Source organism: Sinocyclocheilus grahami, unplaced genomic scaffold (assembly GCF_001515645.1).
Source record: "Sinocyclocheilus grahami isolate Dianchi unplaced genomic scaffold, SAMN03320097.WGS_v1.1 scaffold1025.1, whole genome shotgun sequence".
Lineage (NCBI taxonomy): Eukaryota > Metazoa > Chordata > Actinopteri > Cypriniformes > Cyprinidae > Sinocyclocheilus > Sinocyclocheilus grahami.
The window spans coordinates 220,762-237,906 of NW_015506204.1; the positions used below are offsets into that span (position 1 = coordinate 220,762).

The window sequence follows — 17,145 nt, forward strand, 5'->3', positions numbered from 1 at the left end:
GATTTTTACAAAGCTCATCGGTCTGAGAAAGCGAGGCGTGCTGTGATTGGCCAGCTGTCCAGTGCGTTGTGATTGGCCGAATACCTCAAGCGTGAGATGGAAATGTTATGCCCCTTGCCATATTGATGATGCCCTGTCAGGCCGGAGCGATGATTCAAAAACATGAAAACCCATTATAAACGAGGCATTCGTAGCATCCAGTGGGGACAAAATTATGGATTATAATGACTTATACGGTCTTTTTACGCATTGTGTTGCATCGTGCCCCATAAACATAAAACCATGTCTGCATTTGTGATCAGAGAAATGACAAACAACAAGCCCTACTCTACATTTCCCAAAAAACTCGCTTTAAATATAAAAGACGTACTTGCAGTCTTTGAGTCAGAACAGCCGGCACTGTAGTCTACTCTACCAGGATCAGGAAACAGTCCTCCATAAAATGTGCTGCACACATCTGAATATTTGGGTTGAAGTGTTCTGGAACAGTGTTGTAAATACAACTTAACCACTGATTTCTAGTCGTGCCCATTTCTGGAAGGCCAAACAAAATAGTTTCGCTTTCACAACAAAACAGCGTCACACACCGCGGCCTACAGTGAGCAGAGGCTGGGGGCTAGCGTGAGGAACGGCCGGAGGGTTAGAGTGAGCAAAGGCGGGCTTGAGAATGGCACGGCCAGCGATTTCGACGAAGGAACGTCCAGAAAGACATGTGACGACCACGGGCTGGACTCTGCTTCGTCCACGGTGAAAGCCGATCCAGAGCGCAAAGTTGTAGGATTTCCTCAGCAACCAGCACGGATCAGCTCTAGGCATGACGAAGCGGATATGGTCCTCTTCTGGAAGGCCAAACAAAATAGTTTCGCTTTCACAACAAAACAGCGTCACACACCGCGGCCTACAGTGAGCAGAGGCTGGGGGCTAGCGTGAGGAACGGCCGGAGGGTTAGAGTGAGCAAAGGCGGGCTTGAGAATGGCACGGCCAGCGATTTCGACGAAGGAACGTCCAGAAAGACATGTGACGACCACGGGCTGGACTCTGCTTCGTCCACGGTGAAAGCCGATCCAGAGCGCAAAGTTGTAGGATTTCCTCAGCAACCAGCACGGATCAGCTCTAGGCATGACGAAGCAGATATATTGTCCTCTTTTGGAAGACCAAACAAAGTAGTTTCGCTTTCACAACGTCTTTACGACATGGCGGCAGAAACAACAAAACTACAGCGAGAATAAAAAAAGTTACGCCTTCTTTCTTTGCGTGAACATTTGGGTGCGTTATGCCTAAAATAAAATCTATAGATATAAAACAGTTCAAGCATAAAACAATGTTTAAACGTTAAACCTAGATAAATGTGCGCTGTATCCAATGGTTTCTGCGGAGAGTGGAAGCTAAAGCGCGCTTTGCAGGACATGGAGGCCCCAGCGCGATCACTTGCATATTTTTTTTTTTCTGTGGATAAGCTGTAATCTTTGCTCATAAAAAGGTAAGAGTAACATCATTCGTAGCTGAAAAAGGGTCTACTTTTGTGTGCACTCACAACAACAAAACTTTGCACTTTTAAAATATTAAAAAAAATAATAATAATAAATAAATATAAAAAAAAAAACATACACCACAAACATGCGCTTTCTGCCGTCTCATCTTGAACAGGAGCGCTTATAAAAATTAGCCAAAACTCCGCGAATACATGTCTCACAGACATGATAAATCTATAGATAGCTTTAAATTACTACTTAACGAAATAAAACAAACTCTTTCATTATAATTAGGGCTGCACAATAAATCGCATGCGATTTAATGCGCATCTTGTCAGTAAAGCCAGTTCTGTAATCAGCGGTAAATCTCCATTACATGCGTGCTTTCACATTGAGCAGCATTTACGATACAGAGCCGTTGTTCACTGACAAGCTGTGCAAAACCACAATCATATTTTGCGCAGCTTGTCAGTGAACAACGGCTCGGTGTCGTAAATGTTGCTCAATGTGAAAGCACGCATGTGATGGAGATTTACTGCTGATTACAGAACTGGCTTCACTGACAAGATGCACATTAAACTGTATCCAATGGTTTCTGCGGAGAGTGGAAGCTAAAGCGCGCTTTGCAGGACATGGTGGCCCCAGCGCGATCACTTGCATATTTTTTTTTTTCTGTGGATAAGCTGTAATCTTTGCTCATAAAAAGGTAAGAGTAACATCATTCGTAGCTGAAAAAGGGTCTACTTTTGTGTGCACTCACAACAACAAAACTTTGCACTTTTAAAATATAAAAAAAATATATAATAATAAATAAATATAAAAAAAAAAAAACATACACCACAAACATGCGCTTTCTGCCATCTCATCTTGAACAGGAGCGCTTATAAAAATTAGCCAAAACTCCGCGAATACATGTCTCACAGACATGATAAATCTATAGATAGCTTTAAATTACTACTTAACGAAATAAAACAAACTCTTTCATTATAATTAGGGCTGCACAATAAATCGCATGCGATTTAATGCGCATCTTGTCAGTAAAGCCAGTTCTGTAATCAGCGGTAAATCTCCATTACATGCGTGCTTTCACATTGAGCAGCATTTACGATACAGAGCCGTTGTTCACTGACAAGCTGTGCAAAACCACAATCATATTTTGCGCAGCTTGTCAGTGAACAACGGCTCGGTGTCGTAAATGTTGCTCAATGTGAAAGCACGCATGTGATGGAGATTTACTGCTGATTACAGAACTGGCTTCACTGACAAGATGCACATTAAATATCGCATGCGATTTATAGTGCAGCCCTAATTATAATCCATAAAGATGCACTTCTCTCTAAAGGCGCGTCTAATGAGGAGACGGCAAGTCAGGATGGGCAACTTCATCCTTGCGACACCGACTCAGAAAACACTAGTTTTAGTAAATAACTCCAATATCTCCTTACTATTTCCTCGTCAAATTTATGGTAACTACTTTTGCCGGTGCTTTGCGGCAAGCTTAAGCCTATTGCTTGCATTTGAACGCAGAACTGTTCAGCTGCGCTGACTGCACGCACCATCCTGCTGCTGCTGGACACTAAACATCGTCGAGCCGCTCTTGACAGTCGCAGTAGCACGATCTCGTGTCGTTTCCACCAGCGAGGCAATTTTTCTTCATCACTAGCCTAACTGATGGATGTCTAAAATATGAAAAGGAGAAGCCTAAAATAGGCCCGAGGCCCGGCCCGCGTCTGAATTATGACGTGAAAATTGGCCCTATACCCGGCCGGAGGGGCGTAAAAAAGTCGGGGCCCGTCAGGCCGCGCAGAAATGCACGGCTCTATTCTATACATTGGTTATTGAGATGTGGGCGTTGCACTCAAATAAATGCAAACTTCTGGTTGATAATTAGAAAGGGACAGGGTTTAAGCAAACTAAATGATTGGAGTAGTCCGTCATTTAACCGGAAGATTGAATTATGACATTTTAATGAACATTGCGGCCCAAAGCATATGCTCAGTTTGCACAGCATATGCATAGCACAGTTCACAATAACCCCTACACTCCTAAACAAAACAGAAAATTATTTGCCAGCACATTATCCAACTAATTTTACTGACATGCCATTAACCCTAAAAACACCGCAATTATATCTATATATATATAAAAAACTAATATTAGTCAAGTACATTGTTCCCCATTTCTACAGTGTGCAAATATGCATTTAGAAAACAGATGACGTGAAATGCATTTCATGCAGACTCCAAGGCGACTTGATAACTATAAACATGTGGTTAATTAATTTCGGTAATTTACGGAAAATTGATGTACAGTAAAAATCTGGCGCGAGAACAGTGTAAATGGAGAAGCGAAAACGCTAAAAGAAAAATGCAGTTTTCATAACCAACGCATTCGGAAAATTACCATTTATTCCGACTCAAAGGGTCACTTTAAGGGGCAGCTAACTTTAAGAGGAAGTGATAACCATTATCATAAAGGCTCATTAAATCGCGGAAAACTATTTGCGGACATTAAAAAAAACAAAAAAAACTAAAAATGTCAGGTATAACAATGCATGAACGGAATAGCGTGAAGGCTAAAATATGAAAATTACTTTCAGAGATACTATAGTTAGCACAATCAAAGCAGCTTACTGTAATGAATATGCTGTCCTATGTTTGATTACAGTAATGAGCGAATAACGCGCGTTGAATTAATTGATCTGTCAGATGCGCATTATTCAGCGCGCTGCCGCACACCAGCATCCCTCACTGCGCACTTTAGCCGCTCAATGTGCCAAATCGCTCTTTTTTGCGATTATCTGCCTAAATAAAAACCACATGGACGGAATTGTTTACTGTACATGCGTGCAATTACTGGATTATAATGCATGCGCGCTGTAGTTGGTCGCGTGTGTTGATAAACTGTTAGCCTAGCATAGCTGGCCAGCTAACAAGAGCCACAAACAAAAACACCGCAAACTACAGTAAACGCTCACAAATTAACTCGTTTTTTACGCCATACGTACCTTTTCAGAGAAGATGAGTACTGTACTCTAGACCAAGCACCGTTTAATTGTGAATTCAAGTCAAACTCGAAGCAAAAAATCTCTCGAAGTTTCCCTCCTGTAAAAAAGAAAACACAGACATTTACCCAAGATAAGTAGGACCCGTGAGCACACACGCCAAATGCCTGTGTGAAACTTTCTGCAATGTCCATATGTCCTGAGTCAAACTGAATGGATTGTTTTCTTTAATTTCAAGTTGATGAGTTGCAAGCTGTTATCTATTAACACAAGCTGATGAAAATCACCTGGACCTCCAATTTAAAGCAATCAACGAACACTTAATTGATGCTAGATTAATAAAACAATTGACTGATTAAAGCGTAATAATTAATATTATGTGATTAGTGCACTAACAATACATTTCAACTTCTGTATTGCTTGTTTTGACAAACCGAGTTAGAGAAACCCACTGATTTAAGATCTAAAAATTTTAGTCAGGCATTTCTTAGACACCTATAGGATCTCTTAGCTCTTCAGTGCACATGTATTCGTGTTGTAAATATGATTGAGGTTTTATAAATAGATTGAGTTGAATAAATATTAGAGTCTAATATTCAAAAGACAATCTGATCTTTGAAAATGTTTTGTTTAATTCAGTATTGTAGCCTATATTACAGCACTGACACCATAACAGGAAATATCCTTAATTGGCCTCGCAGAGGGCGGAGCATCTGAAAATAAGCTCTTGTTTTAACCATAACCACATCCTTCATGTCATATTTTCGTCACAAGCGCTCTGACTGTGCATGTAGATCAGTAGATTGGCATATAAATGGCGAGACTTATGCAATGTACAACTGAAATTTGATTGAGAACTGCATTTTAGATTTTCATCCAAACTGAATATTTTTGTGAACCGGTTCAATGGGAATATTATCAAGGTAAGTTTTCAAATGAATCTACTTCTTTTTTAGCCGCTTTCACTCATCTTTTTGAAATTTTGTTTAGTCAAAATATGTTGGTTATAGACTAGCCTATATATGATGATTAAGAGGAAAAATCTTTAATAAATGATTGTGATGTGTTTGAGCTTTTTATTTGTATTAAAATCTTGTTGTTTTTCTTACATTTATTGTTGTTTTTCTTTTTTGTTTTGAAACTTCAAAATGAATTACATTTATCATTTTAATTGCAACAAAATTCATTTATTACACATTAATACATAACAGCAGTACAAAAACATTTTTACTTTCATTGCAGTTTGCATGTGGGCTCTGTACAATGCATCTGAGCAGGGCCGACTGCAGATTATTTCCCTGTTCCTCCATGATGGCTTTATGGAAAGCCATAGCCTTGCTTGTTATTTGTGGACTTATTGAGTGCAGTAAGTGTACATTTATTGCAATATATCCGTTCCTCTACATCAAACATCTTGTAAAACAAGTGTAGATGTAGCGTTTAAAAGCGACACCCTCAAAAGGATGTAGTTGCACCAGTAAAAGTGATTTAGCTGGTGTCCTTTGACCTATTCAGGTGTTGCTTTGAGAAGAAATGCTACCGCTTCTGTATCTCGATTGACCACATTTCCTCTCACATCGCTGTTTGCAGATGATGGCGTGTGCAGCGTGACCTGTACCACAGACTTTATCTCCATGCTGAACTGCTCTAATTCGGACTCGGCAGGAGCAGCTTCGTGTCACGTTGTGGCTGATTGCAGGTACAGATCTAGCACATGATGTTCTTACTTTGAGTCCTGAAGCGGCTCATTTTACTGAGACATTGTCTAGCCTGCTCAATGTTTTTTAACCCGTCATTACCATTGACTAACATGTTGTTTAATTAGTATATTTTCATGTTTTCCAGGGATGAATATTTTCCTGTGAATGGGAGCTGCAGTATCAAATCGCCACAATCCTGGTGCACAATGGAGCCAGAAAATATGGATTTGATTATGTCCTATGATACTAACTGCTCTATCATAGTAACACAAATGGCCAAACAAGGCAATATGGAGACCCCAACAAAGAGTCACTCTGAAAAAATTGTTTTATACAAATCTGGTACGTCCCGATATCTACTTGATCAATGGTGTAAAAAATGAACGTCATATCCACCTTCATTTTTAACGTAAGAGCGTGGCTGGACATTTTTTAAAGCTTCTGGTGTCATTCGCTTCAGGTTGTTTTAGCAGCAGAAAATCAATATTATGCAGATTTTTTATTGCAAGCTGCTGTTTCTTATCAAACACATTGCAGGTAGTTTTACCGTTAGCTGCTCTTTGTTATTCTTATAGTGGCTAATGAACAGGAAGTCTTGATTGTTTACAGAAAATCGCTCACTTCTGCTTTGCGAAATAAGGTGGATACAGTGAGATCCAAATGTCTAAGAGCACTAATGCTTAGAAATGCTGAGATTTTGTAATTTAATGTGACGATTTTCACAATCTCGTAGTATTTTTGCTCAAGCTACCTGAAGTTTGCGTCAAACCTGATGATCATGTTCTCCAGCATGATTTGATCCAAAGAGCATCTTGAGCTTTAATGGATGAAGAACATAACATCTTGGTGTAAAATATTAAAATCTTAAAACATTCTGGTTGAAATTAAAACTTAGTCACAGAGTTTTTTAATGCAAATCCAAGCTTTTTGGGCCCCACTGTAATTCAATAGTCTTGTTTACTTGTGTACAGTGCACTAACATTGGTTTTCTTTTCGTTTCATAGTTAAGCCAAAACAACCTTTCAACTTAAATTGTATAAAAATTGATGGTAATTTCAACCTCACTTGGGATGTGGCTTATATGGATCACACTCTGTATAAAAAATTATACTACAGAGTACGATTACGATCTAAAAGTGACCCGGATAAGGTAAAAGCTCCATTTCAATATATATATATATAGGGAAGGAAAATCACACATATTTTGCACATTTTCCTGAATACCATGTAATGCTTCCACAGATGGCGCAAATTTACACGCTGCAGCAGAACGAACAATCAATGGTTATCATCAGTGAAAAACTCCTGCCAGGAAGGCAGTATGTGGCAGACGTTCAGGTTGCTGTGCATCCTAGATGGTTCACATCCATGTGGAGTGAAAGGAGCAACAGTGTTGAATGGACATCTGATTCTGAACATTCAGAGTACTATTTCCTGCTGTTTGCATTTCCTGTTTTGTTGGTGGTGCTACTCGTGTCCATCGGGAAACTGTGAGTATCAGTCTCACTTGTTTTAATTGTCCAATATTTCACTTTGTTTCAGTTCAGATATGCGGTAGTTTGAAATAAATCACATTCTCAGTACAAACTGTTTACTTGACAGACAAAATTGAAATCAAGAAGTTTGGCTCCTTTATAAAGGCCATGAGGCACATTTAGGGAATTGTACAAATTGTACAGAAGTCACTTTGCGGAATATGGAGAAGTGAAGCAAACTCAAATTTCTCTCATTATGACTGTTAGTTCATTTATGAGTCACATGAGTCACTTTATTATCTGTAAGTCATATGCCTTTGAAGCCTGTATTAACCTTTCAAACTGTCGAGATCAGTTCACTCATTCCTAAAAATCTGAAAGATAATGTACTGAGAAGTTTGGCTGATATCCCACAAAGTGGCGGGCTTAATAAAATACTATAGACAAGTATGATCTTAAATTTCGATAGTGCCTCCTCTAAATGAGTTTTCCAGTAATCGATATGACAGCACTTACCGTATATGAATAGTCCTTTCTCACCGCCCACATTCACGAAAACCACTACAGCAGCAGATAGGTTTTTGCAGACAGTCTATTTTCACGTAGGTTAAAAACTGGAGGAAGTCAGACCTACAAGCTCTGCAAGTGCATAAAGCTTGGCATTTCTCATGACAGCTGCTGTTTTTCATTTCTTTTTCAGCACATAATCAGCATATGTTTATAGCAGCATTTGGATTTGCCTTATTTTTGAAGTGTACATAATTGATCCTGTTACTTTCATGTTTTAATGCTGTGTGAAGCTGCTGTGAAACAGTCTCTTTTGTATAAAGCACTATAAAAAGAAAGCTAACTTGACTTGATATGTCCTACAATAACAGCCTGTTTTAAATGAATCCACCAAACTACACGTCAGTCCTATAACACTTTGTATTTTTGCATCTATAGAGTGGGCATCAAAAAGCTGTCCTTATGGCAACACATCCCAAGCCCCAATGAGTACTTCACACCACTCTACCATACATATCAAGGAGACTTTAAGGTATGTTTTATTTTGTCTTTCAGCTAGCTGCAGTGTTGCCAGATTGGAAAAATCCAAGTATCGTACCAGAAGCTCAAAATTATTGTATTTGGAAGTAAATTATCGTACATGAGTCAAACGTACAGAATACAGCTATTTATCTAGACCAACAACTTTTTGACACAACCTGCAAATTACCACAATAGATAAAAAAAACTAGATAAATAACTCCACCTGTGAGTCTCTGTCATCGGAAGCCTGCGTGTTGCCAGATGTTGAGGGGGTTCTTGCCGTCATGGACCGCAACATAGTGCTCGTTGGTTTAAAAGCAGGGAACCCTCCTGCATTCTTAACACACTCTGAGGTGTGCACGAGCGCATTTATAGTATCTATAATGAGCCGATTTCGTGGATGAGTATAGAAACCCTATGATTACAACTACCATCATTTGAAGAGTCACATAATTCTGAAATTATCGTACATTATGGGATTTATTAATTTATTATTGATCGTACATCGTACAGAGGTCAAAATTATCGTACAAATACGATAGTTATCGTACGTCTAGCAATTTTGTTGCTAAATTTAGCAACTTTTCAGACTACCCTAGCAACTTCTTCTTCCAAAAGCACCTAGTAACAAATTTAGCAATTTTTTAAATTTATTTGGCAACTTTTAGCAACTTTTGATAAGTGACTCAGACAAAAAAAAAGCACACATTTTCCATCCAAACTACACAAAAAGAGGAAACCAAAGATGCCTAGCAGTACAGACATCAAGTGAATTAAGTTAGCTGCTATTTGCGGTTGTTCAATTTAATAATTGAATAATTGTTCATTTATGATACATCTTGTTAGTAGCTTCTAGCTTGTACCTGCAATTGTTGATCAGTTAGTACACTTTAAGAAAAATCGAAAAAATAGTAATTTTCCAGAACATTATCCATTATCCATTATAACCCTGTAACCCGAAAACGCAATGTGTAATTTAAAATGCAGGTAAAAAACCAATATGGAAAATTCTTTCATATTAACATAGTAGATTGTGCCCTATTCTTACAAGCTTTTCTTAAGGGTAGAACACTAACTAACTACTAAAACACTGCTTAAATTAGTCACAGAGTTTTTTAATGCGAATCCAAGCTTTTTGGGCCCCACTGTAATTCAATAGTCTTGTTTACTTGTGTACAGTGCACTAACATTGGTTTTCTTTTCGTTTCATAGTTAAGCCAAAACAACCTTTCAACTTAAATTGTATAAAAATTGATGGTAATTTCAACCTCACTTGGGATGTGGCTTATATGGATCACACTCTGTATAAAAAATTATACTACAGAGTACGATTACGATCTAAAAGTGACCCGGATAAGGTAAAAGCTCCATTTTCAATATATATATAGGGAAGGAAAATCACACATATTTTGCACATTTTCCTGAATACCATGTAATGCTTCCACAGATGGCGCAAATTTACACGCTGCAGCAGAACGAACAATCAATGGTTATCATCAGTGAAAAACTCCTGCCAGGAAGGCAGTATGTGGCAGACGTTCAGGTTGCTGTGCATCCTAGATGGTTCACATCCATGTGGAGTGAAAGGAGCAACAGTGTTGAATGGACATCTGATTCTGAACATTCAGAGTACTATTTCCTGCTGTTTGCATTTCCTGTTTTGTTGGTGGTGCTACTCGTGTCCATCGGGAAACTGTGAGTATCAGTCTCACTTGTTTTAATTGTCCAATATTTCACTTTGTTTCAGTTCAGATATGCGGTAGTTTGAAATAAATCACATTCTCAGTACAAACTGTTTACTTGACAGACAAAATTGAAATCAAGAAGTTTGGCTCCTTTATAAAGGCCATGAGGCACATTTAGGGAATTGTACAAATTGTACAGAAGTCACTTTGCGGAATATGGAGAAGTGAAGCAAACTCAAATTTCTCTCATTATGACTGTTAGTTCATTTATGAGTCACATGAGTCACTTTATTATCTGTAAGTCATATGCCTTTGAAGCCTGTATTAACCTTTCAAACTGTCGAGATCAGTTCACTCATTCCTAAAAATCTGAAAGATAATGTACTGAGAAGTTTGGCTGATATCCCACAAAGTGGCGGGCTTAATAAAATACTATAGACAAGTATGATCTTAAATTTCGATAGTGCCTCCTCTAAATGAGTTTTCCAGTAATCGATATGACAGCACTTACCGTATATGAATAGTCCTTTCTCACCGCCCACATTCACGAAAACCACTACAGCAGCAGATAGGTTTTTGCAGACAGTCTATTTTCACGTAGGTTAAAAACTGGAGGAAGTCAGACCTACAAGCTCTGCAAGTGCATAAAGCTTGGCATTTCTCATGACAGCTGCTGTTTTTCATTTCTTTTTCAGCACATAATCAGCATATGTTTATAGCAGCATTTGGATTTGCCTTATTTTTGAAGTGTACATAATTGATCCTGTTACTTTCATGTTTTAATGCTGTGTGAAGCTGCTGTGAAACAGTCTCTTTTGTATAAAGCACTATAAAAAGAAAGCTAACTTGACTTGATATGTCCTACAATAACAGCCTGTTTTAAATGAATCCACCAAACTACACGTCAGTCCTATAACACTTTGTATTTTTGCATCTATAGAGTGGGCATCAAAAAGCTGTCCTTATGGCAACACATCCCAAGCCCCAATGAGTACTTCACACCACTCTACCATACATATCAAGGAGACTTTAAGGTATGTTTTATTTTGTCTTTCAGCTAGCTGCAGTGTTGCCAGATTGGAAAAATCCAAGTATCGTACCAGAAGCTCAAAATTATTGTATTTGGAAGTAAATTATCGTACATGAGTCAAACGTACAGAATACAGCTATTTATCTAGACCAACAACTTTTTGACACAACCTGCAAATTACCACAATAGATAAAAAAAACTAGATAAATAACTCCACCTGGGAGTCTCTGTCATCGGAAGCCTGCGTGTTGCCAGATGTTGAGGGGGTTCTTGCCGTCATGGACCGCAACATAGTGCTCGTTGGTTTAAAAGCAGGGAACCCTCCTGCATTCTTAACACACTCTGAGGTGTGCACGAGCGCATTTATAGTATCTATAATGAGCCGATTTCGTGGATGAGTATAGAAACCCTATGATTACAACTACCATCATTTGAAGAGTCACATAATTCTGAAATTATCGTACATTATGGGATTTATTAATTTATTATTGATCGTACATCGTACAGAGGTCAAAATTATCGTACAAATACGATAGTTATCGTACGTCTAGCAATTTTGTTGCTAAATTTAGCAACTTTTCAGACTACCCTAGCAACTTCTTCTTCCAAAAGCACCTAGTAACAAATTTAGCAATTTTTTAAATTTATTTGGCAACTTTTAGCAACTTTTGATAAGTGACTCAGACAAAAAAAAAGCACACATTTTCCATCCAAACTACACAAAAAGAGGAAACCAAAGATGCCTAGCAGTACAGACATCAAGTGAATTAAGTTAGCTGCTATTTGCGGTTGTTCAATTTAATAATTGAATAATTGTTCATTTATGATACATCTTGTTAGTAGCTTCTAGCTTGTACCTGCAATTGTTGATCAGTTAGTACACTTTAAGAAAAATCGAAAAAATAGTAATTTTCCAGAACATTATCCATTATCCATTATAACCCTGTAACCCGAAAACGCAATGTGTAATTTAAAATGCAGGTAAAAAACCAATATGGAAAATTCTTTCATATTAACATAGTAGATTGTGCCCTATTCTTACAAGCTTTTCTTAAGGGTAGAACACTAACTAACTACTAAAACACTGCTTAAAGCATAATTGTTGAGAATATGTACAGGTGCATCTCAATAAATTAGAATGTCGTGGAAAAGTTCATTTAGTTCAGTAATTCAACTCAAATTGTGAAACTCGTGTATTAAATAAATTCAATGCACGCAGACTGATGTAGTTTAAATCTTTGGTTCTTTTAATTGGGATGATTTTGGCTTTCTTTCTGAAGTCCACAGTCAACGCAGCCATCTACCAGGAAATTTTAGAGCACTTCATGCTTCCTTCTGCTGACAAGCTTTATGGAGATGCTGATTTCATTTTCCAGCAGGATTTGGCACCTGCCCACACTGCCAAAAGCACCAAAAGCTGGTTCAATAACCATGGTGTTACTGTGCTTGATTGGCCTGCAAACTCGCCTGACCTGAACCCCATAGAGAATCTGTGGGGTATTGTCAAGAGGAAAATGAGAAACAAGAGACCAAAAAATGCAGATGAGCTGAAGGCCGCTATCAAAGCAACCTGGGCTTCCATACCACCTCAGCAGTGCCACAGGCTGATTGTCTCCATGCCACGCCGCACTGATGCAGTAATTCATGCAAAAGGAGGCCCAACCAAGTATTGAGTACATGTACAGTAAATGAACATACTTTCCATAAGGCCAACAATTCACTAAAAATGTTTTTTTTTATTGGTCTTATGAAGTATTCTAATTTGTTGAGATAGTGAATTGGTGGGTTTTTGTTAAATGTGAGCCAAAATCATCCCAATTAAAAGAACCAAAGACTTAAACTACTTCAGTCGGTGTGCATTGAATTTATTTAATACACGAGTTTCACAATTTGAGCTGAATTACTGAAATAAATGAACTTTTCCACGACATTCTAATTTATTGAGATGCACCTGTAGTATTACTAGTTTGATAGCTATTAAGAAAAATCTTAAATTATCATTCAAAAATGTGTAAGTGTTCAATAATTCAATGTATTTAAAAAAATACAGTTATTTATATTTTAATATTTTACAAACAAGTCTAAATTAACATATACTTTCTTTTCTTTCTTTCTTTTGCTGAGATTTAATGTTGTGACACAAGTTTGCATCGCGATTACGCAATGACATCATAACGTAATTTAACTACTTTTAGCAACAAATCGACCTTCCTTTAGCAACTTTCTCTGAAAATTAGTTGGCAACACTGCACTGGCTAGCTGTGTGTATACATCTCTGGTGCATATGCAGAAGTCTCTGTGTGCGTGTGTGAGCACGATAACATGTCTTAGGGGACTTTCATAAGTGCGACATGCTTAACCTCACTTGCAAGCGGGGAATGTAACATTTTTCAAATGAGTCAGTCTGTAGGGGCTTCAAAGGAACAGGAGGGCTCGCTTAACATTTGGTTGTGAAAGCGTTAAGTAAAAACTGAAAGTAGCAGTTTCCCCCCTCCAATGGAAAGTACTATGAGTTCAAACCCAAACTCTGATAAGGTGGGTAGTTATAAATAGTTGTTTTTAACTAAAGGGGAATTTAGTAAATATTCCGCTGGTAACGCAAGCTGAAAATACTACCCTTTATTCTCAGGCTTGGCAAGGCAAAAATAAAAAGGAGTTTGCAAGCTACTAGTTATTTTTGTCTATCAGAGAACTTAGTAGGCTAACTCTGACAAGATCTTAATAGTAACGGCATTTCTGAGCTTGAGGATTTCTGTAAAACCTAAGCGTTATGAAATGTGGCAGCGTCGTGAACTTGTAAGACTTGTGAAACCAGCTTCGTTTCATTTAACAGTTACTGAGGAAATGTGGCAGTTGTATTAAACCTGTAAATAAACACATATTCCAGTAGGGGTCAGTAACACGCTGCTTTAACAACAGCGACAGCTGCGCGACATCACATGGGACGTTAAAACCATTAAACGTAAAGCGTCATCTTAAACAACTTTTTAATTAATTCCAAAAGGACATACTTAGAGTATAATTTTACATACAGTGTCAAAACAGTAGAGGTGTAAGTGGGATAAGTGTTTTGATCTGGTGTAAATGGTTCCGTGACACCCTCTGTATTTTTCCAACCCCTCTTATTCTAAAATAGATTTCTCAGAATATGCTACAAAATTATTGATTGAAATAGTTGAACATTGAGTTTTACCCTATGTAATTTTTTTCCCCGTGTTATTGTGCTATTTATTGTTCATAAAATTAGTTTTCATTCTGTGTGCACCAAACACCTGACAAATGTTGTTTTGTGGTTCATTGTGACTTCAAGTGTCGAAAAATATTGACTAACCATTCATACAGATGAAAAAGCATTTAATGAATGATTTTTTTTCTCATTTAATTAACACATTTAAAAAAAAAAAATTTAAGTCAGGAAATGGTTACGATGATTCCGGATGTTGTTTCTGCAAGTAGGCTTTGTTTGAGAAGAAGTGGTTTGATATGAATCAGTGTTTTAACAAGTTAATTTACTGGTTTTGAATTTCATATAGCTAAAGATATATAGTTTAAATATATAGGCTAAAGGTTTTTTCCCCTTTCTTTTTAAAAATAAATTAATCCTTTTCAGCAAGGATGCATTCAATTGATCAAAAGTGATATACATGACATTTATAATTTTATAGAAGATGTCTGTGTCAAGTAAATGTTGTTTTGAACTTTTTATTCATCAAAGACTCCTGAGTCGATCACGGTTTACCACAAAAATATTAAGCAGCACAACTCTTTTCAATATCAATGATAATAACAGTTTCTCAAGCAGCAAATCATCATATTAGAATGATTTGTGAAGGATCATGTGACACTGAAGAGTGGAGTAATGATGCTGAAAATTCAGCTTTGAAATCGCAGGAATAAATTACAATTTATAATATAGATATATATAAAAAACAGTTCTTGTAAATTGTAGTAATATTTCACTATTACAGTTTTTTTTTTACTGTATTTTTGATTAAATAAATGCAGCCTTGGTGAGCATGAGCGACTTCTTTCAAAAGCATTAAAACGTCTTGCTGATCCCAAACTTTTGAATGATAGTGGATATATTTCACATCACCAATACACTTGAATATACCTCTTCTAGAGGAAAATGTTTTTAAGAATTAAAATTTGTTTATGTTTGAGGGGGCATAAAGAAATGAATTTTCATGACAAAATGAAAAAAAGATCTACTTGTGGTTTATTTCCAGAAATGGGTCGGACCAGTCCTGACCTTCAACAGCTTTGATGTCCTTGAGAAGAGCACCACTTTGCAGGTGCTTTGTGAGAAGCAGCAGAATGAAAGCTCAGAGGAACCCGCTAACAGCAGGACTGGCGAGCGGGACTTTGATCCGGCGGGTCAAAACTCATCTAAACTCTACTTCCTTGGAAGCAACAGTCACGGCATCGCACACTCCGGCGGCCACATATCGATGGACACCGTTACAGTTTCCGGTCAGGAGGGCGTCATGGCCGACTGGTCCGGTGACAGCCACAGACAGAGCCTAGAGGACTTCCTCGACGGCAAAGATACCAATCAGAGAGCGGCTGAGATGGATGCCAGGCAGCCTCTTATACCTGACTGCAGGAGGAGTTTACAGGGTTCAGACTGTGATGACTGGCATCTACAGGAGCACGACCTGGAGAACATTGAGCAGGTCTCGCTGAACTCCTACGGTTCTAATGAGCAGTCCGATGATGGTTACCCACAAATGGGATTGGATTTGGACACCATAGACAGTGGATTTCTGGAGTCAGACTGTTCCAGCCCCTCAGCGTTTGATGGGAACGAGCAAATAGACACTTCATCACTGGATGGCGTGGGACGCTCCCATTCAAATTATGTCAAACAGTGGGTGGCTTTTACATCAGTTCAAGTTGATGCCCACAGCACTGGAAAGTAGCTGTTCATGGGAGTTTCTATTGCTACACAAAACAAAATCAATCACAACTGAATAATGAACAATTTAAAGTGGAAGCATCTACAAAATGTATGAAGACATCACTGGTTGGACCTAACTTGCTCACAACACGTTTATGTGAGCTGTTTTTTTTGTTGTTACACTGAACTGTATTTGTGGCATACTTACATAAATAGACTCATTAGACATCAGCTGTGCGATCGTTCACAGGACATTGGTCTACAGTACATTAAGATGCAAATGTCAATTTGCATACTATCATTCCTTTAGGCCTATAGACGTTGGTCAGGGTAGCGCCATATTTAATATATGACAGGATTGAAAATGAGGCTGTGAGAAACTGAAGTACAGTGCTTTCAAAGGATTGTACCTTTGTTTAACAATATACCAATTGTTCAGCCGACGAAACATCTTAACATCTTCTTTTAGTTGACAAAAACTCTATAAAACCTTTTTTAAATTTGTGAGTAGTGCTGTCATACGATTAATCGCATCCAAAACAAAAGTTTTTGTTTACATATTATATGTGTGTGTACTGTGTATATTTATTATGTATATATAAATACACACACACACACACATGCTTGTATATATTTAAAGGGGTCATATGATGCTATTTTAAAGATCATTATTTTGTGTATTTGGTGTAACAGGATATGTTGACATGTTTTAATGTTCAAAAACCACATTATTTTTCAAATACAGTACATTATTGTAGGTCCTCTATGCCCCGCCTCTCTCAAACACGTCGTTTTCAACAAAGCCCCCTCCTTTGACAAGCGCAGTCTGCTCTGATTGGCCAGCTGACCC

The 17,145-nt window shown here is 37.9% G+C and overlaps 2 protein-coding genes across 3 annotated transcripts in view; one reads left to right on the plus strand and one right to left on the minus strand.

Moving 5' to 3' along the window:
• LOC107565759 (SUMO-conjugating enzyme UBC9-B-like) overlaps nt 1–4,710 on the minus strand; it is an 11,267-nt gene extending 6,557 nt beyond the window's left edge. The window contains exon 1 of one of the 2 annotated variants that reach the window (XM_016251028.1): nt 4,605–4,710. The gene's annotated coding sequence lies outside the window, so the exon portion shown is untranslated. Of the gene's footprint in view, nt 1–4,479 lie in introns of both variants that reach the window. The other variant, XM_016251027.1, reaches the window with a different exon arrangement.
• A 484-nt stretch (nt 4,711–5,194) lies between these two features.
• On the plus strand, nt 5,195–16,735 carry LOC107565769 (interleukin-21 receptor-like). Its single transcript, XM_016251045.1, has 8 exons — nt 5,195–5,399; nt 5,719–5,842; nt 6,067–6,175; nt 6,322–6,518; nt 7,181–7,326; nt 7,419–7,666; nt 8,597–8,690; nt 15,625–16,735. The coding sequence occupies exons 2-8, from the start codon at nt 5,740–5,742 to the stop codon at nt 16,315–16,317; spliced, it is 1,590 nt and encodes a 529-aa protein (XP_016106531.1). The 5' UTR covers nt 5,195–5,399; nt 5,719–5,739; the 3' UTR covers nt 16,318–16,735.
• Nucleotides 16,736–17,145: the final 410 nt, after the last annotated feature.